Source organism: Urocampus carinirostris, chromosome 6, assembly GCF_059441175.1.
Source record: "Urocampus carinirostris isolate Australia breed hairy pipefish chromosome 6, RoL_Ucar_1.0, whole genome shotgun sequence".
Lineage (NCBI taxonomy): Eukaryota > Metazoa > Chordata > Actinopteri > Syngnathiformes > Syngnathidae > Urocampus > Urocampus carinirostris.
In genome coordinates, this window is record NC_142354.1 from 36296781 (window position 1) to 36321838 (window position 25058).

A 25058-nucleotide genomic window follows, 5' to 3' on the forward strand; every position below is an offset into this window, starting at 1 on the left:
TTTTTCAGGTCAAATACACTATTGTAAGTTAATTTTTTATCTGAAAATTATAACAAAAAATGCTGAAAAGTGCTGCTTTAAATGATTACAATTGTAACATTATACAACAGAACTTAATTTGTTATCACAATTTGCCGGTACTACTGTTTCCTTCAGTAATTTGAGCATAATTGTGCTAGCAGACTTCCCATAACAGTTGTGCTAATTAACAAAACAGCTAAATGAAAAGGAGAAAGTTTTTAGGCCCAATTTGCTAAAAATGTTTCGTTATAGCTAAGAGTGAGATACTTTCCTTTGTGCCAGCTGTTGAAGACATTTTAAGTTAGATAAATTAGTGTAGAAAGTAAACAGTGAAAGACTCAACAGCGTTCTTTGGCCCGTTTGCAATAAATAAATATTTACGCATGCTAGAATTTACAAATTTCATTGAACGCTGAAGTTATTAGTAAACCAGGATGCAATATTGTCCTATGTTTAAACAACTAGCCAGGTATGGAACATGTTATGGGAAAATACAATAAATTGTGGAAGACTTAAGCTTTAAATCTTGGAAGATAGAAAACCTTCTTGAAACGTCTTGCAAAAAATAGAGCAAAATAAAAGTTATAGGACAAACAATAAAAGATTAAAAGTAGTTTCTGAGGGCTTCCCCTTCATAGCAGTGATCTGTTCTCCCTGTGGCCGACTTTACATCATCTGGCTGTCTAGTCCGCTTGCAGTTGCTCATAAACGTACTTTGCGTGCTTTGACCTCCCGCGTGGACTCCAACAAATCACTTTCTCCTTAAACCATGTTAAGGAAAGAGCAAATAGAAATAACATGAGCTGATTTGGTTAGCTCATAATCAAGTTGTCTGTTCACACTATGGCCTGAAACTGTGAATGTACAGTGTTCATTTTACCTCTGAAAAGTGATGGGTCCCAGGGACTCACATGCTCAAAAATCTATCTCCAACTATCTATGGGTCTACGGGTCCCCAAAATTTAGTGTTATCGAGGTTGAAATCGTAAATCGGCGACAAATATATAATATATATCTATAGATTCATTCAGTTTTAATCATCAAATTACTAATTCATTTTCTGCATCAAATTATTGTTGGTAATATACCGATTAAAGGGATAACCACAAACCTGTCTTTTTTTATTTTCTCCTTTTATACTTCCTTTTTTTCTTAACTTCTTTATACAACATAATTCGTAATATCAATCATCGTTTGTTAATAAGTTGAGCAAAAAAAGCCGGTTCTCTAAAAAAAGACTTCCTTTCACTACACAACGAGATCTCGTTGGCCGAGATCGGCGTGCGGACGAAAACTCGAACCGCGAGACCAAAACAACAATGGCGGATCTGTCTGACGAAAAGTTTGGAGTGCAGTAAATCTTTGTTAAAAAAAGTAATTGGGTAATAATGACAATTTTGTGGCAAAAAGGTTGCGTACCGGGGACACACGTTGATTTGAGACTATGCGTCCCCAGCAAAAATGATGCGTCTAGGACGCAGGGACGCGGGCGAACGAGAACACTGAATATATGAAAAGCACATCAGTTTCTCCTTCTAATCACCTTAACAAACGTCCACCTCAGTTGCTCAGAATCAAGACACTGCTCATGGCCACCACGACCTTAAAGGGAGTGTTTCTCAGACCCTGCGCACATAGCCAATCATGGAAGTAATGAAATATTTATTCTTTGGGTGTGTTGTAAGGCCAGCCAGCACGGCGAAATCATGTAGAAATTGTGACAGCCACGGTTTGCCTCAGCCATCTGCCACACGAACAGCCTCATCATGCAAACAAGCAGCCACTGAAATACCACTTCACATCACACACTCACAAAGTCACTTTCATGAATGTATTCTTGTAAAAATGACGTCAACTCACAGATCTCAGTTGCTGAGTCCCGGTGACGTGCTGCAAAACTTTTTCCAGCTCTTTCTCGATGCGTGCCGCCCAGTGAATCATACTGGAAAAGAAGACAGGATATGTTCAAAGCCAATCAAATCTTATTAGCACCCTAGCACATCATTTGTTAGTTTTCCCGCTGTTGGCAAGCAAGGGTAGCAACATTCAAGCCAGAGTGCATCGCCTGCATTGAGGTCGGCATTAGTGGCAGATCCAGAACACAGGAAAGATGTGCCTTAAGGCAAAGAAGCAGCTAAGGTGGTCGTAAAAAGAGTAAAAAAAAATATATATATACATATATCTTGCCCTCATTAGGGAGTTGATCTGGAGAAAATGTATTTCAGGATTTGTGTTCAGAGGTTTTATTTAGCACAGTGAGCCACAGCTGGAATTTAAACCTTCTTAACTGAGTAGTGGCGGTGATTACCACAATATTGACATTGATGTTGTATTTATTCTTTTTCACAAATTTTCGTGAGTGAAGCCAATTGTAGTACACGCAAGGCAGTGGTACTGTCCAGTATATATAGGACACATCTTTAAGTACAGTTTACAGTGAAGGTGTCCCACCAAACTGATTTTGGCTGTACATCACTGAGGAGGAAGCTCATTTAATAATCCATGTTCACTGTTGAGAAACCTCATAATAAAATTCTACAGAAACAACTGCAAAAACGCCAGCAAAGCACCCAGATCAATTTGATTGGGTGTTGGATTTAAACTGTAAATATTTTATTCTACTGTTGCACAAGCTTCTTTGCATACAATGTGCCTTTCTTGGTTGTGTTTGAAGAAGGAGGAAACAGGATAACACCTTATTTGCGGCCAGATAAGGAACCTGTCTGACCGCAGGCCCACCTAGTTTTTGTTTGCTATAAATAAACGTTGTTGTAAGTTTAAACAGGTGTTGATACAATAAGATGTTTTTGTGAAAACAGATCTGAAACTGTTTTCTGTCACTCCCCTTCCCTTTAGCAGAGAAACATGTAAATTAGGGCGTTCCTAATACAATAAAAGGCAAGGACGAAATATACATTTTCAGAGTATCCAGTAGACTGCCAATGGGTAGAATATGGATATTTCTCACTTGCAAGTAAGTTGTACTCACAATTCTCTGTGTCTTTTTTGTATATAGGTTTTGTACATCTGTTGGGTTAAACCTGACATTTATTTGGTCCTTCGAGAGCCGGATTCCAAGATACCTGACGATCCCAGCGTGTGAGTAAAGATCCAGGCAAGTCTGTGGCCACAGCATTAAGACCCTTTTCGGGACTGGTCCTTTTCCTTACAAGTTGGGATCCGAAGGTTGACGGAAAGTCCAAGGACTCAGAGAACTGTGAGTAAAACTTTTATTTTAAAAAGGAATGCATGTGACTAAAGTAAAAGGGTATGAGTGTGAAGAATTCAAAACAGAGTTAAGAAAATAAATCCTAACAATCCTAGGCACTATTAGGTAAAAGAGAAACGTGGCCAGTAAGACTTAAGACACAGATAGATAGATAGATAGATACTTTGTTCATCCCCGAAGGGAAATTCACATTTCCAGCAGCATCCCTGAGCTGAGAACAATCGAGAACAATCGAAAATAACACGGGAGCTGCTGGAGTGGCTGCCATTCGTGACAGCGCCGGAAGAAAAGATTCAATTTGAATCATTTACAAACAAACAAACAAACAATTGAATCATGTACAAACAAACAAACAAAATATTCATGTTTCAATAAGTGAAGTCTTAAGTAAGAGGGAAAGGGTTCCTCTCCGTTTCAAAAAGAACTCAAGGGAAGTTCTTTAAGTAAGAGGGCAAGGGTTCCTCTAAGTAAAAGGGCAAGGGTTCCTCTCTGTTTAAAAAGAACTCAAGGGAAGTTCTTTGTTCTTCAAAAAGAGTGAAAGTGAGTGTGAAAGAAAATACTATTACCACTAGGTAATTGTATTTTATACCAAAGCAACAGGGAATAAATGGTGAGCCTTTGTGGATGCATGTAGGCAAGAAAAAGGTAGAAGTGAGTTTTACCACAAAAGGTTATTTATCACCATCCTGTTGAAAGAGAAACTCAGTGTTAGAATACACTAGGTATTAAAAACCACTGAGTCCAAATTTAGTTCTAAAAATGGGAAAGGGGCAAAGTAAAGCAAAACAGAAGCTTTTAGAAGATTTTTCGTGCTAAGACTGGAAAGTTATTGAAAAGGAAGATTCCTCAGCAATATAACCCCTATGTTACTGGATAAAATAATATAACTTTAATGGGAAGTTGTCCATAGCAAGCATTAGAGAACTGCAACAAAAACTAAGAAACAAATGCAAACAGAAAAATAATAAGATGAGATCACGTGCAAGCAATAAACCTAGAACCTGTTGGTCTTGTGGGAAGGAAGGGCATATTGCTATAAATTGCGGAGGCAACTCTTCCCCACAAGACTATCAGAGTGCATGACTAGGCCCGGAACCAGGACCAAAGCCTGAAATGAAATTTGAGATAGAGATAAAGCTAAAGGATAAAAATGAGGAAGAGGAAGAATATCTTTTCAAAACTCGCCATGAGAGATTTGAAGAAGAGGTTTTAAACTTAGAAAACATACTGTATAAAGAGAAAATAAGAAACCTAAATCACCAAATTTTGTTAAATTTATTAGAAGTTTGATTGTTTGGGCCCTGTGTATGTCTTATGTTATATGTTTGTCCGTCTTACTTGTCAAAAAGAAAGCTAAACGCTAAAAAAAAAGTACGTTTTCAAAAGAGCTGAGATTGTTTAAAGAGTGATATTTAAGAAGAATTGATAGAACAGATTAAAGGAGTTGGAAAAAGTAGATTTTTTGAGGAATAGGTGTTCACCATAAGGGTGTTTAACACAGGCACCGGGGGCCATAGATGGTTCTGGAGATTTTCTTGCGGTCCGAATTTTTTTAGTTGAAAATCGATAAATTAAAAACTGAGAAATTTAGGAAAAAAAATGACTGAGTTATTTTAGATGCGTTAATTCAAGATAATGACAGAATAATACAGAAAAAGATAAGATATTCCTGTTTTCAGTAAAAAAAATTGGTAAAATAAGGACTGGGAAGACTAGGAAAAAATCTATTTGAGTGAATTGGAATAAATTAATTTGAGATAAAGGCATTTTTATACAAAAAGTATTGAAAAAGCGTTAATAAATAATTTATTTTCAATGAATATGGAGGAAAAATGTATTGAGTGGAATACAAATGAGTAATATAACTTGTTGCACATCAATATATGTGATTTTCACATTAAATAAGTGAAAAATAGTAGATTTAATTGGTTTGAAGGAAAAAATTAAAATTAAGTGAGATGATTAAACGTCATTTTCGCATTAAACTAGTGAGCTAAAAAGCTATTGTGAGAGGGCGTGTAAGGAAGGAATGTTATGTTGAGAATGGATTGTTGGCAGAACAGGTAGGGAAGTTACAAATACAGAAAGATAAGAGTAAGTAAAAGAAGGTATAAAGGGAAAAGAAAATAAATATTAAGAAAAGGAGCATACAAAAAAAAAGAGAAAGAGAAACATAAAGGGGAAAGTTAATTAAATATCAAAAAAGATAATTGGTTGAAAATTAAGTGAGACTAACCGTAATACCATAGATTGGGACAAATAACTTTACTTTTTCAACATTGAATTGTGTTAAGTCTAGATGACTAAAAGCAAATGGGTGAGAGTGAAGCACATTATAGAGTGCTTTTGGAGGTCTTCGTTGATTTGAAAAGCGCTGTATAAATGTAGACCATTTACCATTTATAACATTACTTTTATAGAAAAGCTACAAATATAAAAGAAAATTATTTCAAGGGGATGAATATCTAATTAAATGCTAATAAGTATGTACAAAATATTTTGTTTTGCTTTAGAAGAAGAAGAAAGAAATACCACAATATTTATACACAAATAATATTACAGAGGAGAAAATGTACGATATTGGGTAGCAACAGGCCTTAACACATGGTTCAGCGATTATACTGGTCTATCCAGAAAGTCATTTTTCTGGACTATAATAGTAAACTCAGGAGTACATCTAAAAAATAAAAGGAATGACACATTTACTTTACTAAGGAACAGCAGGAGCTATTAAAACAAATTCCTAATAAACTATGGTCCCAGGGACCCACAGATGTAGGACTAGTAAAAGGAGCACAACCTATAATAATAAGACCCAAAACAGAACATCGGCCCAGAATAAAACAATATCCTTTAAGACCAGATGCAATGGAACGAATAAAACCAGTAATAGAAGATCTAAAGAAGGCGGGAGTACTAGTAGAATACGCTGAGTCACCCGTAAACACACCAATATTTCCTGTAAAGAAGGCACCCCCATCTTCAGGGTGGAGAATGGTTCAGGATTTGATAGCGGTAAATAACGCAGTGATCCAGAGGTCCCAGTGTGTGGCAGATCCACACACGCTATTGAACTCTCTGAGCCCAAAGGCCAAGTATTTCACAGTGGTAGATATAAGCAACGCATTTTTCTCAGTACCAGTGCATAAAGACAATCAATTTTGGTTTGCATTTACGTTTAAAGGTAAAATATATACCTACACCAGATTACCTCAAGGGTATTGTGAAAGTCCAAGAATTTACTCTCAAGTAAGTTTCGAGCCTCTAAATAAGAGCGAACTATTAACTTATGTAGATGATATATTAGTAGAACCAGGGAAAGAAAAAGAATATTGCATAGTAAAGAGCAGGAAATCTGAGTCATTTCAAATAATCAAAATTTTGAAATAAGTTTGAAAATAACGACTTATTAACACAGAAAAAGAAATCGTGAGATTGGAAATTAAATTTTCTGTTTTAATCTCTAAATGAGATGTGCTTTGTTTTTAAAAGGAAAAAAAAATACACACAGTATTAAGTATTAATTCAGATAAGGTCATGTTTATTTGTATAGCTCTTAATCTCTAAGGATATTAAGGGGCTGCAAAGAGAAAAGACTATTGCAAACCGAAGATTATGATAATAATATAATATAATACAATGCGAGTTGATAAGGCAATTTATTAGTGACAAGTATATGTTGTTTTATATTGAATCAATGAGAAAAGATAGTTGATTATGATTGAAGAGAGAGGAAATGACAATTAAAAAAGATTTGACGTTGAGTTCCATTTGGCATTTTTGAGATTTTTGATGTTTAGACAGTGTGATGGTTTGGAATTTTGATAAGTTTAGCGCCAAGAACAAGATCCCCTAGGAGGACAACTGATAAAAAGTCTTTCAAGAGAAGGTGAAATAAGCCACGCTTAATTTTTAAGTATAAGCATGTTACAATTAACAAATGATTAATAAATACGTAACAAATGCTGACTTATAGTTAAAAAGAAACAATTTCTATGGAAGGAGTGTTTTCAGAAGATAACGAGAAACTGATTGAGCCTGAGTAGGTAGGATCATAGGAATTTAAAAATAGCAGATTAATTATCTTGAGACAGATCATGAGAATTTAAAAATATATCTGCATGGATAAAAAATAATGTTTACATGGTCATTTAACTTAAAGAAGAAAGGAAACAAAACGTGAACAAAAGAAAAAAAGGCTAAAATAACAGAGAAAGTATTGTTTCGTAGGAAAGAAAGATGAAACAGGAAAAAGGAGGACAGGCTATGCTATAGTAACACATGATAAAGTATTAAAGGCAGAAGCATTAACCCAACATTGTTCAGCTCAAGCTGCAGAATTAGTGATCCTAACAGAAGCCTGCAAACTTATGAAAGAACAACAACAACAATATACACAGATAGCCAGTATGCCTATGCAACAACTCACACGTTTGCACAACACTGGAAAAATAGAGGTATGATAACATCAACAGGAAAACCAGTGACACATGCAAAACTGCTAACAGAACTATTACAAGCAGTGCAGCTGCCAAAACAGTTAGCTATATGTAAATGTGTGGCCCACACACCAGAAACAAACCCAGTTTCAAAGGGCAATGCATTTGCAGATAAAATAGCAAAACAAGCTGCACAACGAGAAATAACAGTTCTAAGTCTAACAGAAAATGCCTTAAAAAAACAAAATACTACAAGAAATGCAACAACAATCGCCTAAACCAGAGCAAGAACTCTGGAAAAGAAAAGGAGCACACCTAAAAGATGGAATCTGTAAATGACAAGAAGATAAACCAATCCTACCAAAAAATCTATACAAATGGGCAGAAATATTGAGACAAGGGAAGACATGTCTCAACAGGAGGGATAGTAGGATTGATAAACCAGATATTGATAAACCTATGGTTTTAACTCCTATTAAAAAAAAAAAATAATAATAATAATAATAAAATAAAAAAATTGTAGAACATGTTTGATATGTGCAAAGCACAATGCTCAGGGTAATCTAAGACCAAAGAGAGGACAGTTTCCAAAGATAGAGAACTGTAATTAATTACCTTTTATGGACTTTATAGAACTTAACAATAGTGAAGGGAAAAAGTTATGTTTAATGATAATAGGTTCATTCTCAAAATCGATAGAGCTTTTTCCTACAAAACACCCAGATGCGCTAACAGTAGCTAAAGCATTATGCCAAGACATAATTCCATGTTATGGGATTCCAGAAAAGATCTATAGTGATAATGGTTCACATTTTGTAAATCAAAAAAATTAACTAAAATAGGCATTTCATATAGACCTAAAAGATCACTGTGCTTATCACCCACAAAGTGCAGGGTTGGTAGAAAAAAAAAAAGAATGGAACTATAAAAAAACAGACTTAGGAAGTGTATGGAAGAAACCAAAAGACCATGGACTAAATGTCTAGAATTAGTAAAACTGTATATTAACACCATCAGTACAAATGTGCTAACACCATATGAAGTAATATTTGGTGAATTACCATTATTTAAAAATATGTGGGAAACTGATGATGAAAGTACTCTGGTTGATTACATGAGAAAAATATTGCAGCACCAGAAGCAACTGGCGGATCGTAATGATAACGATGATACACTTTTTATGTCTCCATAGGAAAGCCAATTAGTTGAACCAGGTGATTGGGTTCTGATAAAAAGCAGTAAAGATTGCAGAAAAACACATGAGCTCATTTGACACACTGTAAGAAAGTAATTAAGCATGAGTAAAACAACTGTTTCGATGTTTCTATTTTAGCATACGCTTTGATTGTTCTTAGTTGCGTCATTGTAATAGCACTGTGGTACCTACTGGAGAGCTGTTATTCCTCAAGAAAACTTTCAGAGGAAGTCTGGCTACAAAGGGGGCTGCAATTATAGTTTGCAGTCGTCTCAAACCAGTGAAGATTGTCCACAACTCTGGAAGTGTTAGGAGGAATTGCAGATCTGCAGGTAGAATGCTAACAGGTAGAATGGTAGCGGTAGGCAAATTGGTAGTAGCAATTATAGCAACGTTTTTATTGTTATTTGAAGAAAACCTTAATGTGCAAAAGAGAAGAAGAAAAAGTAAAAGAACTCTCAGGAAGACAACTGGGATGGCGTTCCCCAGGTTTCTCCAAGAACCCCACGGGCGCTGAGATGCTTTTGCACCCGGCAGTGGTGAAGCCATATTTGACACTCCTTGCTGAGAGCTCCAACCCTGCAACTCTGGAGGGCGCTGCAGGGTCACTTCAAAACCTCTCACTGGAAGTTTGCGGCATACAACCGTGCTGCAGTGTGGTAGGAAAAAGAACTTTCCATCCTGGTGGATTTGCTGCGAATGGACAACGATTAATGTGTCCCAGCCGTTGCAAGCACGCCTGCACCGAAAAAGGCGAATGCTGCCACCGCCAATGTCTGGGCAGCTGCACGCACGCAAACAGCGACACGGCATGCGCCGCCTGCCTGCATTATTACCACGAAGGCCGCTGCGTGCCCGACTGCCCGCCCGGCACTTTCAAGTTCGAGGGCTGGCGCTGCATCACCATGGACCTTTGCTCACAAGTTCACCTGCCCAGCGACGTTCACTTCGTCATCCACGAGGGCGAGTGCATGCCCGACTGCCCCTCCGGGTCCGCACCAACGAGAGTAATCGGATGCTGTGCAGCGCCTGCAACGGCCTATGCGACAAAATCTGCTCCACCTCCGTCATCGACTCGGTGAACGCCGCTCAGTCCCTCAAGGACTGCACCGTCATCGCCGGCAATCTGGACATCAACATCCAGCACCTTCACAACCTCTGGGACTGGACTCAGCACAACCTAACCATCCGTGCGGGACGCCTCTTCTTCCGCCTCAATACCAAACTCTGCATGTCTGAGATCCACACCATGTGGGAGAAAACCAGCGTCACGGAAAAGCCCCAGGAAGGCGACTTTCGCAATAACGGCGAAAGAGCCAGTTGTGTGAGCCACGTCCTCAGGATTTTGTCCAACAGCACGTCCAGCTATGCCATCCGCCTGATGTGGGAGCGCTACCATCCACGGGATTACAAAGGCCTTATCAGCTTTATGGTCTACTACAAAGAGGCCCCTTCTCAGAACATCACCGAATTCGACGGCCAGGACGGCTGCGGTTCCAACAGCTGGCACATGGTGGACGTGGATCTTCCAAAGGATAATAATACGGACCCCAAAGTCGCCATTCACCACCTCAAACTCTGGACCCAGTATGCCATTTTTGTCAAGGCCATTACCCTGCGGGTGGAGGACAAGCACATTCCTGGTGCAAAGAGTGACATTATTTGAATTCGAACTCGTCTGTCATTGCCGACCGTGCCCAAAGAACCCCGTGCCTACGCAAATTCATCCACGAAGCTGCTGGTCAAATGGTCGCCGCCTTTTTTTCCCAACGGCAACCTAACTTACTACCTCGTCAGATGGCAGCGGCAGCCAGAAGACCGAGAGCTATACCTGCACAATTACTACTCCAAAGAGCTGAAGATCCCGATCCGGATCCCTGCCACGGGATTTAGCGACATGAAGGAGATCAGCAAGCCCACCAAGTCGGAATTGTCCGGGGCCAAGAAGGGTCCTTGCTGCGTTTGCCCAAAGACCCCAGAGGAGAAGGACCGGGAGAAGGATGACCGCGTCTTTCTCAAGCACTTTGAGAACTTCCTTCACAACGCCATTTTTTTGCAAAGACCTCAAGATCGTCGTCGCCGGGACCTTTTTGAGCTGGCAAATGCCACTTCCTTACATTTTCCAGATCTTTTTCAGAAGTTTTTGACTACGGTGAATCAGACAACAAAGTTTAACCTCTAAGTGTAACATGAGTACTATAACATGATTCTGTAACTGAAAATCGAGAGAAGAAGTTATGGATGACAAAGAGAAATAGTGCAAAGTGAATAAACAGGAGGGAAATGTTGGATTTAAACTGTAAATATTTTATTCTACTGTTGCACAAGCTTCTTTGCATACAATGTGCCTTTCTTGGTTGTGTTTGAAGAAGGAGGAAACAGGATAACACCTTATTTGCGGCCAGATAAGGAACCTGTCTGACCGCAGGCCCACCTAGTTTTTGTTTGCTATAAATAAACGTTGTTGTAAGTTTAAACAGGTGTTGATACAATAAGATGTTTTTGTGAAAACAGATCTGAAACTGTTTTCTGTCACTCCCCTTCCCTTTAGCAGAGAAACATGTAAATTAGGGCGTTCCTAATACAATAAAAGGCAAGGACGAAATATACATTTTCAGAGTATCCAGTAGACTGCCAATGGGTAGAATATGGATATTTCTCACTTGCAAGTAAGTTGTACTCACAATTCTCTGTGTCTTTTTTGTATATAGGTTTTGTACATCTGTTGGGTTAAACCTGACATTGGGTGAGTGGTAGGAATGGTTGGAGCTATGCACAGAGCGCAAGGTCTCCCCCATGTCTCTCGCCCTGCACCGCCTGCGACACCGACGAGGCTTGCATTGCTTGCACCTTACAGAAACAAAGGGTTTTTATTCTCGCCTGAATTTTTGTTTTGCAATCAAATACCTGCAGATGAGTGTTGGATGGGCATCTTAGCTGGAAACCGGTAAAACAATAACTTGAAGCCTTACCTGGTCACAAACTGAAAAACTAAAAATCATATTTCACACATTATTTTGAGGGTAGGTTTAGCTACGTTTCCAAAAGTGGCAATTTAAAGACAACCAGTTTTTAAAACTTAAATCTTTGCAAATGCGAATTTTACTTAGACAACTTTTTAGACATTTTGAAAGAGTTTTAAACATTTGAAATATCTTTCCGGAAATCAATTAAGCGTAAAAACGGTGCATAAAAATGGTGTGTAAAAATGAATCACTCGTAAGGTTACGCACACTTATTTCATGGTCTAATTAGAATAAAATAGGGACAGCTTCATGTTGATTTATTTTGAATTTCATAGGCTAGCCAATGTGTCAATCATCATTTGAATAGGTCACTAATATCTAAAGTTATTCGGAGGTAAAGTAGGCGGGTCCTTTTAGCAACACAGGCCTCGTATAGGCTAAGCCTGCCATTGGCCAAAAAAGATGGCAATCACAAGTTTGGATGGTAATGACCTAGAGAAAATAATTTTACTAGTCTGCTTATTTGTAAAAGGGAATTATGGAGCTACACAGACAGCTAGCAACAAGAAACGTCCGTCGACGCAAATATGCATCGGAACGTTAAGTGTTTAAGTAACAGCGGGATAGAGATACATTAGAAGTGGTGTAATTGTATGGAACACAGGCTCTGGCATTAATATTATTTCATAGAGTTTATCAAATCATCAAACGTCACACAGTTAAATAAAATGCGCTCAAGAACAAGGTTTTTTCTGGAGTTTAAGCTTTCAAGGATATGTAGCATGACGTATTATAGTGGCTGGTGACATAGTACGGACACCTTTTCTGTATATGTCTGAGACACGTATTTGCTTCTTAACAGTTCGCCGGGCAATCGAAACATTAAGGGGTTAAAGCTGGGGTGTGTTGTTTGAGGTATCCTTTTAAGTTGACGGTAAAATATTCACAGGTCTGAGCGTTCACTCGGTGAGCAACGCTTGAAACAACAGTGAGCAACCATAATCCCAAGAGTGGCAAGATAATTAATTATCAAACATGTTCAAAACTTGACATCAAGTTACATTTTGCTGAGTTTCCGGCAATGCAAAATTATTTTTCCCTTTTGAATGAATTGACTCATGTACTATTGCAAAGGTTGTACGGCCTACAAACGACGTTTGCTCTTACAATTCTTTCACAAGTCATCCATTTCTTTTTATTTCCTGATGTATTCGGTCACATAATATTAACATTTTTGGGGGCTTATTTAGTCGATTGTAAGATACAGAACTGTACTTAATCACATTTTTTTGTGGAAGTACAATGTTGGCAACAAGATTCTCTTGATATAATTGGAAATTATTTGAATGCAACACAAACTTTTTCTTCTTTTTTCCGTGTTTCTTTCTACTTTTTTGTTATTTTTTTTCTTTTTGTTCTCTATTTACTTTTTTCCTACATTTCTTTCTTTTCTTTTTTTCTGGCGTTTTTTGTAAATGTTTCCTTCTTTTTTTCTCTTCCTTTTGTTTCTTTTTTTCTCAGCTTTTCACTACTTTTTCATTTTGGTATTTTTTCTTTTTTGTTCTATTCCCCCTTTCTTTAAGTCATTTTGTGCATAATTGTACTTAATATTTGGTCATGTTGGGATTAAAGAAGCAAAAACAACCTAAAGAGCCGTTTAGGACCCGAAAAGCCGGTTCTTTTTAGTGAACCGAGCCGAAGAAGCCGGTTCTCTACTAACTTTACTCAACTTCGTTCTACTTGGACTCGACTTCAAAATACTGCATTTAGGACACAACGTCAGTGGAACTTGTGTATTTTTACCTTCATGCACTGTAACTTTGACTTAAGTCGCTTCTTAATTAGTAATTTTGAGCCCTGATTTTTGTGCGCTGGCTAGATTTTCTTGTGCGCTGAGAATGTGCGAGCAGTGCGCAATTGCGCACACGCGCAGTTTAGAGGGAACACTGCTGGGGACTACAACAAACACTTAAAACAGCTGCTTTAATGCACTGGAAGGAAAACCCCACATCAGCTCATAAGCGAGAGCACTTCCTGGCATGTAGCCTACCTAAGTGGTCGGTGCCCCACAACTGGTCCCTCGACCTTCTTATCTGCTAATGCACGGGCTTGTCATCAGCACCACCAACCCTCCCCAGCCACCCACAATCACTCCTTACGCATGCACGTATCTCGCCAGCACTAGCAGGACGGCCTGCAATCAGCAACTCTGCAGTAAAACTGCTTGAGTCGGACAGAAATGCTGCACCCCGAGCTTGGAACGGGGGAGCTGATCTCCATCAGTCCAAAGCCAAATTTGGATTTAGCAGATCAAAGTGATGGTGATAGCCAGTGTGCATCTCGCAGCACGGAACAAATTACTTAATGGATCAAGACGCTCGCGAGATGATTTAAAAGCAGCAGGAAACCTGAACACTCGCTGGAGGATGTGAAGGCCAAGGGGGTAAAGGACGTTGCTTGCTGCTGTGATCAGATGAATACAAATTCGGAGTTGACTGGTGTCAGCGTTTATCCTTGCTAAGGTTGCAAACGAATAACATAGCGTGAAACCAACAATAACAAACATTCATGCAAAATACTATTCCCCTCACAACCAGACCAAAGCAACGACTGCTTTGCTTATAGGCCATCTCGTAGTGTGTTGTTGCCATGTAAATATAAATCGGGTCGAGGAGGTGAGCCCATCTAATGACCCCAGATTGGCCAGAAATTTGAAAAATGCGTCTTATATACCACAAAATACGGTGGATACGTTTGGAAATGCATAGTTACAATTAAATTTTCGCATATGGTAATTGTTTTGCCTTCGAGACCCTTCTCAAGGTTTCTTCATTTTCCTCATGTTGAGGTTTTTGAGTTTTTCCTTGCCCTCATGTTGGTTCCAGATCAGGGGATGGTGTAATAATAGTCTGAAAAAATAGTCTGTGTAATAACCTGTGAAGCCCTTTGAGACTCTTTGTGATTAAGGGCTATTATCGTGCTCTGTTGTGGTTAACATGTTAATTGTTTATTGCTAAAAGAAAACTAAAGGGTAGCGCAAAACTTTGATGTCAGCTCAGATGCTAACTTTTCGAACACTCACTGCCAATCCTCTTTTGTTGTTGATTTGGACAATAATTGTCTGTACTTTTCAACCGTATTGTAATCATAGGTATGCTTATAGTTGACTGAAACATTTTGCTTATGTAGTTTTGCCTAAATTGTGACATATGAAACTGTTCTGCCTTTGGGGAACGTGTAGTAACCTCTTGCGGTTTACATGTGAATTGTTTGTTACTAAGATTATTTAGTGGTGATTCACGATGTCAAAATGGTAAATTTTATTCTACGCCGTACATTATTTGGGTTTAAATGCATTTATTTATTATTTGTGCAACCCTATCTCTTAGGTTAGTTCTAATTCCATGTGCTTTAAAGTTCAGTGCACCTTACATATGAAAATAATGTCACAAAATACTTTTTTGGGGGGTGCGTCTCATAGAGCAGAAAATACGGTAGTTAAGACCAGGTGTGGGTACACTTTTTTTAGTCATGTACATGCTTTATTTCACTCTATTTTTGTATACATACATACAGTGAAGAAAAGTATTTGAACATCTAGCTATTTTGCTATTTCTCCCACTTAGAAATCATGGAGGGGTCAGTGGTTAGCGCATGTCTAGCACAGTTCTGATGTCATGGGTTCAAATCCAGCTACCAGCCTTCCTGTGTGGAGTTTGCATGTTCTCCCCGTGCTTGCGCGGGTTTCATCCGGGCACTCCGGTTTCCTCCCACATTACCAAAAACATGCATGTCAGGTTAATTGGCTGGTCCAAATTGTCCCTAGGTGTGAATGAGCGAGTGTTGTCTGTCCCTGTGTGCCCTACGACTGGCTGGCAACCAGTTCAGGGTGTCCCCTGCCCACTACCCGAAGACAGCTGGGATGGGCTCCAGCACTCCTGCGACCCTACTGAGGATAAGCGGTGCAGATAATAGATGGATGGATGGGCATATATCTCATAGTGTTAACATTTACATTTGTAGTTATTAAATATGAAGAGACCATTTTTAGGTTGTTTTTATCGTATTTATAGGGTAACTCAAGGGGGAGGACTTGAATAATTCAATGATAATGAGATTATGAGATTTTCAAGCAAAAAATATCGGTAACAATCGATATTAGCCTGTATTTACTTGGAACACATCAATACTTAAATTACCATTATCGCCCACCCCTACTTTGGAGTCGCCACTGTATGAATATAACTGGGTAATTCCAGAAAAGACACTTGTCTTTGACAGCACGTACGGGATTAATTTATGACAAACGGTGCTTCGCAGTGAGCAATAAATCCATTTCATTAAAATAAATGAATGCAGCACAGATCAATACTATGCATAAATTAGTCACTGATGTTTGTTTAAATGCAAGAAGTCGGTCTGGAGGCGTGGAGGGCACCATTACGCATCGGCTTCACACATAAATAACAGGCGACTTAATCTTTTATTTTTAATTGAAAAGAAAGTCGGATGGAAGGGTTAGTAAATGCATATGAATCTACAAAGCAAACACTGAAAAATGTTGCAAACGGAATTTCAAACTATCCTGTGCAACAACAACCTCTGAGACAACATCTAAATCAGGGGTGGGCGGATCAATCCAAATATCGATTTTCTGGATAGTAAGTAAGTACTTGAATTGTATCAATACTATTGTTCTGGGAGTTTAACCACTTTCCTCAAAGCTATGCACCAAACCTGTCCCTCACCAATGTCCTAGGCCACTCTTTTCAGTTTTGGCCTAAGTTCGTGACTGACAGGCACACTTTTAGCACCACTTCCTGTCTGGCCTGCTGGTGCAGCATGCATGACAGGCAGAGGAGAGAAACAAATCTACAAATCTCAATTATTTAATAATCATGACATTTCAACCCTCTACCCCTTCAAGTCACGTCGGCTTTAAAAGTTGGGTGCACCTCCCCTTTTTTTTTGCTGCCGGACAAGAGACACCGAAAGGGTTAGCCTCCATCCATCAGCCACATGCCTCGGGGTGCAGGGCCCACAGGTCTAGATCTTTAGCTCACCTGCGGGCCCCCAAATGGTTACTGCGGCTGGCCAAGACGTGAGCAATCAGTCTTATCCTCAGTAGGGTTGTGCCACAACAGAATGTGTGTGTGAACAACTAATATAACTGAAGAAACCAAATTTTTTTATAAGAAAATATGTTATCCAATTCAGCCCAGCAAGTCTGAAAATGGAAATCTGAGTATTGTTGCCTTTATGCAGTAAAAATGCACTATTACTCATCTAAAGCGGCAGCCATTCTTGTTGTTGACTAAAAATGACATTACATTTATTTAGGGATTTGATTAATTACAACAGTGATTTAGCTTTTAAACGTTATAGTATCAAGCTAATAATACAGCAGAGAAAGCATTGTAAATTTTTTCTGAACGATAACTTTTTTCTGAGGATTGTTGTTTTTTTGGCATACACAGGGAATTGATTTTTTTTTTGTCTTTTTTCTCCTTCTTCAAACAAATGATTAGACACAGACAAGGTGCATTTTGGTCTATTTTTAAATTTCACGTACCACCGCAAGTCAACAAATTATTAGTTTAAACATTTGTTTGAAGCCAAGTAATTGTACAGAATATAAAATTTAAGTTCTTGTTTTATTGTAATAATTGGTTATAGTTCATGTGTGAAATGTAAGGTTTTTTTCCTTCTCAATACATTTTAACCTTGCAAATGGCACAGTTGAAAATAAGCATGAACTTCGGCCTATGCATATGCCTTTTTGGTCCGTGTTTACTCTTATTTCTGTGACTGTCTAATCTTAATAAATTGTCCTTTATTCATTGTTTTTCCCCCATTTTTTTGTTTTTTCCCCCAAAGTGGCATGAAGATGTTTTTTTTTATATATATCCAGAACAAATAAGGAAAAGGGGCATTGTGAAAGATTTGACTTGATTGGCAGTATCGTGTTGTGCAAGCAAAAACAAGTGCTACAAAGCACAACAAAGAATACAAATTACGGAGACTCAAAGCGATCAAACCGCACCATTTATACTTTATTGGTCCTGCCTTTCATAAGGTTTTGGTTTTTTGGGGCACACGTAGCAGCAAGATGATAGACAATCATGTCAGTTCCCTGTACGTTAGCCCCATGTTATGTAAAATGAATAACAAATTCTTGACCTATGAATATTCACAATTAATGCACATCCATATAAAAGCTCATGTGTTTTTGCTTGTTATTCAAATCAATGTTGTTGTTTTTTAATGAATTAAGTTTTTACCACTCGGAAGCACTAAATAATACAGGCTGTTTGTTATTTTACATGAAAAAGGTTTTGTGCAAGTATTACTTGAATTACATGATCAGATTTTTTTTTTTGTAAATGTTATTGCTGTCAAAATAAACAGCGTTTTGGTCAGCATTGGCATTGAATAATAATAGTAATAATAAATCAACGTACCAGAGTGGGGAATTTGTAATATATCAAACATACAACCCACAGGCTGGATATCAGCCCGGTGGAAGATTTAATCCGCCATACATTTCTGAAAAGGTCAAAAAACAAAAAAGCAAGTCTCTAGGTCATTTCTCTCAGAAGTTATATTTTTTTCATTTTCTATTAAAGTAAACCAAATAATCTCTGTGGTCGCTAAAGGGCAGTGTTGAGTTTGCATAGCGTGGTGACTTGGTTCAGGTGCAAAGCTGAATACACTCAATTGTTGAAATAAACCACTTAAAACATTCAATGCCATATATTAAACTATTGTTCTTCAATTGTTTGTGAATGAATGTGTTTTGTTTTGAATCTGTGATTATACTTTATCACTGTATGTAGGGTAAGTTGCTAATTGAGCCTGAAAGATAGTGATGTGTTAAGGAAAGTGGTGGGTAAGGAGGTAAGGAGTGGTTAGGAGTTGGTCCAGACCAACTTTTAATTATGTACCATTTCCTATGAGCTATTATATTGGTCTGACATTGTTTGCGCAATTGGGTGTCAGTGGATATGAATTGTTTTATGTGTCCAGTCGAGTAAACATCCATGTTATATGTAATTTAAAATGTACAAATGCAAAGAACTAAACAGTTCCCAAAAACGAAATATATTCATTAGATTAAAATTGGGCACTCTGAACTTTTAAGTAATTCCTGCCTGTGGCAAGTAACACGGAAGCTGACGAGAACACGGATCATAATTAAACAGCATATTGCTTTTCCCCAGATAAACCTCAAGGGGATAGCAATTGCATGTATTTCCCGCGCATGTAGAATTACATACAGCCGCTCGTTCTTAAACAAACAATAACGACCACAAAACTTGATTGAGGTGAAACATTGCAAACTATAAAGAACAGCAGAATCATTTACTCACCCCAACGGGGCTTTTTTTTATTACACGGGAACTCGAGCAGGCAAATAATCGGTGCCGTTAACAGAGTTAATCGCCAGTGAATGGTAAGTGACGCTGCCTTCAAAGTCACCTTGATCATCTCAATAACAAAGCTCTGGAGGATGCTGGCGAGTTTCATTATAGGCAGGAGTGAAGAGATGAGAAAAGGGTGGCTTCACGGAAATGGAATAGTGGGAATCAGGGGAGGCCAAAACTATATACACAAATACCGTAAATTCCGGACTATAAGCCGCTACTTTCCCCCCAAACTTTCAACCCTGCGGCTTATTCAGTAATGCGGCCAATTTATGTAATTTTTCTATTGGCCGCCAGCAGCGCTCGAGTACAAAAGGTATGATTTAGAACGGTGGAATATATGCGCCGAGGAAGACTGCAACTTCTTGGCTTGACTAGCTGCGAGAAATCTTTCACTAAAACTGGCCGCATGCGAAAGGCAACTTTTTCGCGAGTCTGCCAGTGGATCCCGACAGCGTGGGGCAGCATCAAAAAAATCCACCATCACCAACGGGTTCCGAAAAGCCGTGACGGAGAGGAGGGCACACCAGCGACAGTGACAGCGCAGTGAGGCTGCGGGAGCGTGGGACGACGTCTATATGACACTGTTTCTTTCCGACACTGAGGAAGACGACTTTGATGGCTTCTGTTGTAAGGAGGAAGATGAAGAGGCTTTACCATGATTTTTACAAGTACGGTATGTTTTTTTAACGGATCCATTTACTGTGTTGCTAGCGTGTTGCTACCTGTCACAGGCACCGTTTGGGATGAAAGTTGTATTATTATTAAAGCTTTGAAAACTCTCTCGGTGTACCATCTTTTTTTGTAAATATGTGTAACCATGTATAATATGTATTTGCAACTGTATATTTTTGTAATGTATTTATTTGTATTTATTTTGGACACTTATTCGGATATATTTTGGACCGGCGAATTAAAAAGAAGGGGCGTAGCAAACGCGAGCTGACGGGAAGTGGCGACCGGTTAAGGTGAGTGTTTGGGGACACGGCGGACAACAGTGGATATATATTTTTCCCACCCTTACCTTTGGAAATATACACTTTTTTATTTGGATTACTTTCAACGGGACCCGCACTCTGGCGGTCTGCATCAAACCTTAAGTACCGGTATCATTTTACGTTCATGTGATTTTTTTGACTGCATACTTTAGTGAAGGATATTCAGTTACAATCGCGAGGTCTGGGTTAATTATGTGTTTTTTGTTTTTTTTTATGTGGGCGCATGCGGCTTATATACAGGTGCGGCTTGTGTGAGTACAAAATCGGTTATCATCTTGAAATGTGGTGGGTGCGGCTTATAAACAGGTGCGCCCTATAGTCCGGACTTTACGGTAATATGTTTCAATTTATCCATCCTTCTATAGTTGCTTGTTCTCAAGAGGTTTGCAGGTGAGCTAAATGTGAGCAATCCTAATACAGGCAAAAGTTTGAGTAAACCTTAAGCCAGAGCACTCACACTCGCATTGATGGGCATTTTAAAGACTTTAATACAGTAAACATTCAGCTTTTGGAACTAGGAAGATTGAGAGAAAAAAAACAAAGATGCAAAAGACTTCAATGCGAGCCAGACGACCAACAAGTTCTCATGTGAATTACAAATTGCATTGACCTTGTGTCAAGTGTGTATGGTGACACCAAAGCAAGATCGCCTGCGTCCAGCCACAAATCAAACACAGAATCTCAGGAAAGAGGGCCACTGTATTTCAATCAAAAGCGTATTTTACTTTGACAGCTAATTCATAAATTGTTGCGTGTAATTTAAATTAATAATTTGAGGGACTTGTGTTCTTGAAACTGTTTGTGATTAACTAAATTTCTTTATTTGACTAGATCATCCTCTGCCTGAGGCAGCACGGTGGCGCAGTGGTTAGCGCATGTGCGGCACAGTCTCTCAAATCCAGCTCCAGACTTCCTGTGCGGAGTTTGGATGTTCTCCCCGTGCTTGCATGGGTTTCCTCCGGGCACTCCGGTTTCCTCCCACATTCCAAAAACATGCATTTCAGGTGAATTGGCCGGTCTAAATTGTCCCTAGGTGTGAATGAGCAAGTGAGTTGTCTGTCCCTGTGTGCTGGCAACCAGTTCAGGGTGTCCCCTGCCCACTGCCCAATGATTGCTGGGATGGGCTCCAGCACCCCGTGACCCTACTGAGGATAAGCGGTGTAGCTAATGAGATGAGATGAGATCCTCTGCCTGTGCATGGATGTACCCTGTGGTGACTTTACAGACAAACCATATGCTGTAATTTGATTTCTTAGTTCTTAACATCTTGTTTTTTATCATTATGACCCGGGTAACATAAGCATTTTTTTGGTTAAACGACTTAGGAATTTCGAGCCATCAATGTCTAATTTTTAATAGAATTTTTTTAGATTTTTTTTACAGATTGTTGTAGTTTTAATTGAAGGTACCAGGTACAAGACGTAGGTTTGGTGGGGACATAGGGAAAAACAATGTTTGGTTTATATTGGTGGCGCAATTTTTAAGTGACCACATAGGTGGGCACAGAAGAAGGATTGCTTGATATTGATTGGGACAAGTCCCCTTTCGTTCATGCCAAAACTACGGCCTTCAAAAATACTGTATTTGTATTACTTGTTTTTCGAGGAGGAAAAAAACGGTATCATGATTACAAATAATAGTGTATTTCAACCTACATTTATTTTCAAAAAGAAAAACTGTCATTGACTGTCAGTAGGAGATAATTTTTCTAACTTGAATGGGTGTCTTTAACTAGAGTATGACTAATAGAATTCAAATAAAAAGGAATAACAAGGAAATTAATAAATAGGGAACACCATATTCAGAAACAGATTTCCTGATGGATAAATGCTTTACCGTTTATGTTTTGTGTTATATGTTTCAAAGTCTTGGGCAAGCATGGAGTCCCCATATCTCCTTTACTTTGAATAGTAGTAAGATAAAAGTTGTTCCATTTTAAAACGTATTGTATTTAGTTTTTTTGTAAGGCAATTGATTTTTTTTCCCGTTTATTTTCAGACCTTTAATGGAGTTCACTCAACCAGAAAAGGCAAAGCAATGCTTGGACGCATTTGGAAAGAATTTGACAATCAGTTGGATGTTGATTGTGTGACCAAGGGTGGACACATTTCATCGAAAAATTTACAATACAAGCTTACTAAATTTACCAGATGTGTTTTTATCTGCTCTTAGTTTCTGAGATATTCAATATCAAAATGTGCCCAAGATTTTTGGAACGCCCTGTATTCTCAACAGGGTTGGGTAGGGTTACTTTAACTGGATTACTTTCAATTACTTTTGGATTACTCCAATACCAAATATGCTAATAAAAGACAAAAGAAACTAAATATGAATAAAATGACTACATTTTGTGCAGGCTTGGGGAGTAACAGAATACATGGAACGGCAAAAATGTTGTTGGCAAGATGTTTGGATTTATTTTTTTTTTGTTTCTGTCGCATTTTATGTTAGTTTTGCCGGAGATCAAAGCCAGGAGAGAAAGCTTACCACGTGTTGTGAGTCATAATTGTATTCATATTTAGTTTATTTTGTCTTTTATTAGCATATTTGGTATTGGAGTAATTCAAAAGTAATTGAAAGTAATCACGTTAAAGTAACCCTACCCAAACCTGATTCTCAATGCTTCTTTAATATCTTTTAACAAATCTTACCTTTTCTCCCTTATTTTTATTTTTGTTGTTGTTATTTAAAAGTAGTGTATACTGTATAACCATTTTTGTGTGGAAACATTATTTAGAATACACTGCTTCACATAATAAGCATCACTGAATTTACTTCAAGTTGGGAAAGATCTAAAATTTGTTGTGTATTTTACTTGGTAAACAATCTAACCTTGTTTACACAATGTATTTGTCGTCTATCCTGCTGTGAGTAAAAAGGGGCCACTTTGTGTTTGTAAGGTTTATTATCGCTTTATAAGAGAAATTGCAATCATTAATAAAGGGAGCGATTGGCTGATGTGTGTAGTATTAATATAACATAGCTTGACAGACGGAAGTAACGTGCAGTAGCACGTGAGCGAGGCATGCTTTTTTTCGGGGCCACCTGTCCTCCTTCCTTCCCCGGTCCCCCCAAAAATGAAAAGTGTGCCCACTTACGTGTAGTGCTGAGGGAAGTGGTGCGTCCCGGCGGTCGGCGTGGACGCCAACACAAGAAGTACAGTTTGGACGCATAGGAGACACAGCGCGCCGTAGGACGGGGCTCCGATCGCCATTTTCCCCATGAAATATTCAACAAAGTGCGAGAAATAAAACCAAGAGACGATGACGAGGGGGGCGTGGGTTCTTGTCTTTCTGGAGGGGGGACTACAGTCTCCTGAAGCTGCGCTAAGAATAAACCCAGTCCGAGGGATAAGCGTTTAGGAAGAAAGTGTGCCCCGGGAGGGAGCTTGTGGATGGACGCGCGGAGGGCTCCGGGACTCTCCGGGGAGAGGATGTCAGTCGTTGGCGGCGGACAGGAGGAAAGAAGGTACTCCGCCGAACGATGATGATGACGAAGATGATGGTGATGTGCACCTATTTGCGCTGTCCTGCTGATCCGCTGTACACATTTGCTCTCTCTCTCTTTCTCTCTGACTCTCTATCTCTCTCTCTCACTCTCTTTCTCTCTCTCCCCCTCTTTCTCTCTACCTCTCCCTTCGCACCACCGCTGGTTCTGAAACAAGCTAACGGTGATAGTGCTTCAACTGCATCCGCTAACAGGATACAAAATAAGATACACATTTTAGGTCATTGCACTGTACCAGCTCTAGTTACGTCACACCAAAGTTGCCGTAATTAAAATTCCGTTTCCCTTACCATGTAAACCATACTGTAACTCCCATTAAAAAGCGAGTTGGAAATAAATAAATAAAAGCATAGCTCGACATTTTTATATGTTTATAAAATGTTATAGGAAACACATTGTTGTGAAAATTTGATCACTTAACTTCAGTGTTCATTTTACCTCATGCAGACGAAAACTCGAACCGCGAGACCAAAACAACAATGGCGGATCTGCCTGACGAAAAGTTTGGAGTGCGGTAAATCTTTGTAAAAAAAAAAAGTACTCGGGTAATAATGACAATTTGGTGTCAAAAAGGTTGCGTCCCGGAGACGCACGTTGATGATACACGTCTTAAAATGCATAATAAACGTACTTTGTACGGCAATAACGTACAGGTTGACAGGTATGATATCGTCACTAGAGTCACGGGGGTGCTGGAGCCCATCTCAGCCATATTCGGGCAGTGGGGAGGGGACACCCTAAACTGGTCGCCAGCCAGTCGCAGGGAACTCAGAGACAGACAACTCATTCGCTCATTCACACATCGGGACAATTTGGACCGGCCAATTAACCTAACATGCATGTTTTTGGAATGTGAGAGGAAACCGGAGCTCCCGGAGGAAACCCAAACAAGCACGGGGTGAACATGAGAACTCCGCACAAGAAGGCTGGTAGCTGGATTTGATCCCATGACCACAGAAAGGCTAACTACTCAGTTATCAAAATAAATTTTGGAAAATATTTAATAATTTAAATGAATAATGAGAGCTACTAGCACATAAACATGTATTTGGGATTCCCTGAATTGTGTTTTCTTTGCCTATTTGATGAACCTTCCCGTCTTTGCTTATCTGATGAACCTTCTTGTCATTCATTTGAAATGTCATTGAACATTTGAAGTGTATTATTGTATGACTATGAATTCTGACAAGAGCAAACAATCGTTTCATGTGCTATAAACTGTACAAAAAAAATCTAGTTGGGGGATTAAAGATGGGTTTTGTGAATTTGGTTAGGGAAT

At 38.9% G+C, this 25058-nt stretch overlaps 1 protein-coding gene and 1 pseudogene across 5 annotated transcripts in view; one reads left to right on the forward strand and one right to left on the reverse strand.

Moving 5' to 3' along the window:
• Positions 1-23876, reverse strand: part of cacna2d2a (calcium voltage-gated channel auxiliary subunit alpha2delta 2a) — a 319851-nt gene extending 295975 nt beyond the window's left edge. For 3 of the 5 annotated variants that reach the window (XM_088338887.1, XM_088338885.1, XM_088338882.1), the window contains exons 1-2: positions 23371-23875; positions 1882-1963 (exon numbers count right to left, since the gene is read on the reverse strand). In XM_088338887.1, the coding sequence (XP_088195013.1) occupies positions 1882-1963; positions 23371-23495 (207 nt within the window). In that variant the 5' untranslated portion in view covers positions 23496-23875. Of the gene's footprint in view, positions 1-1881; positions 1964-23370 lie in introns of all 5 variants that reach the window. The other 2 variants (XM_088338886.1, XM_088338884.1) reach the window with 1 other exon arrangement.
• Positions 8367-11563, forward strand: LOC148364714 (insulin-like growth factor 1 receptor pseudogene; annotated as a pseudogene).
• Positions 23877-25058: the final 1182 nt, after the last annotated feature.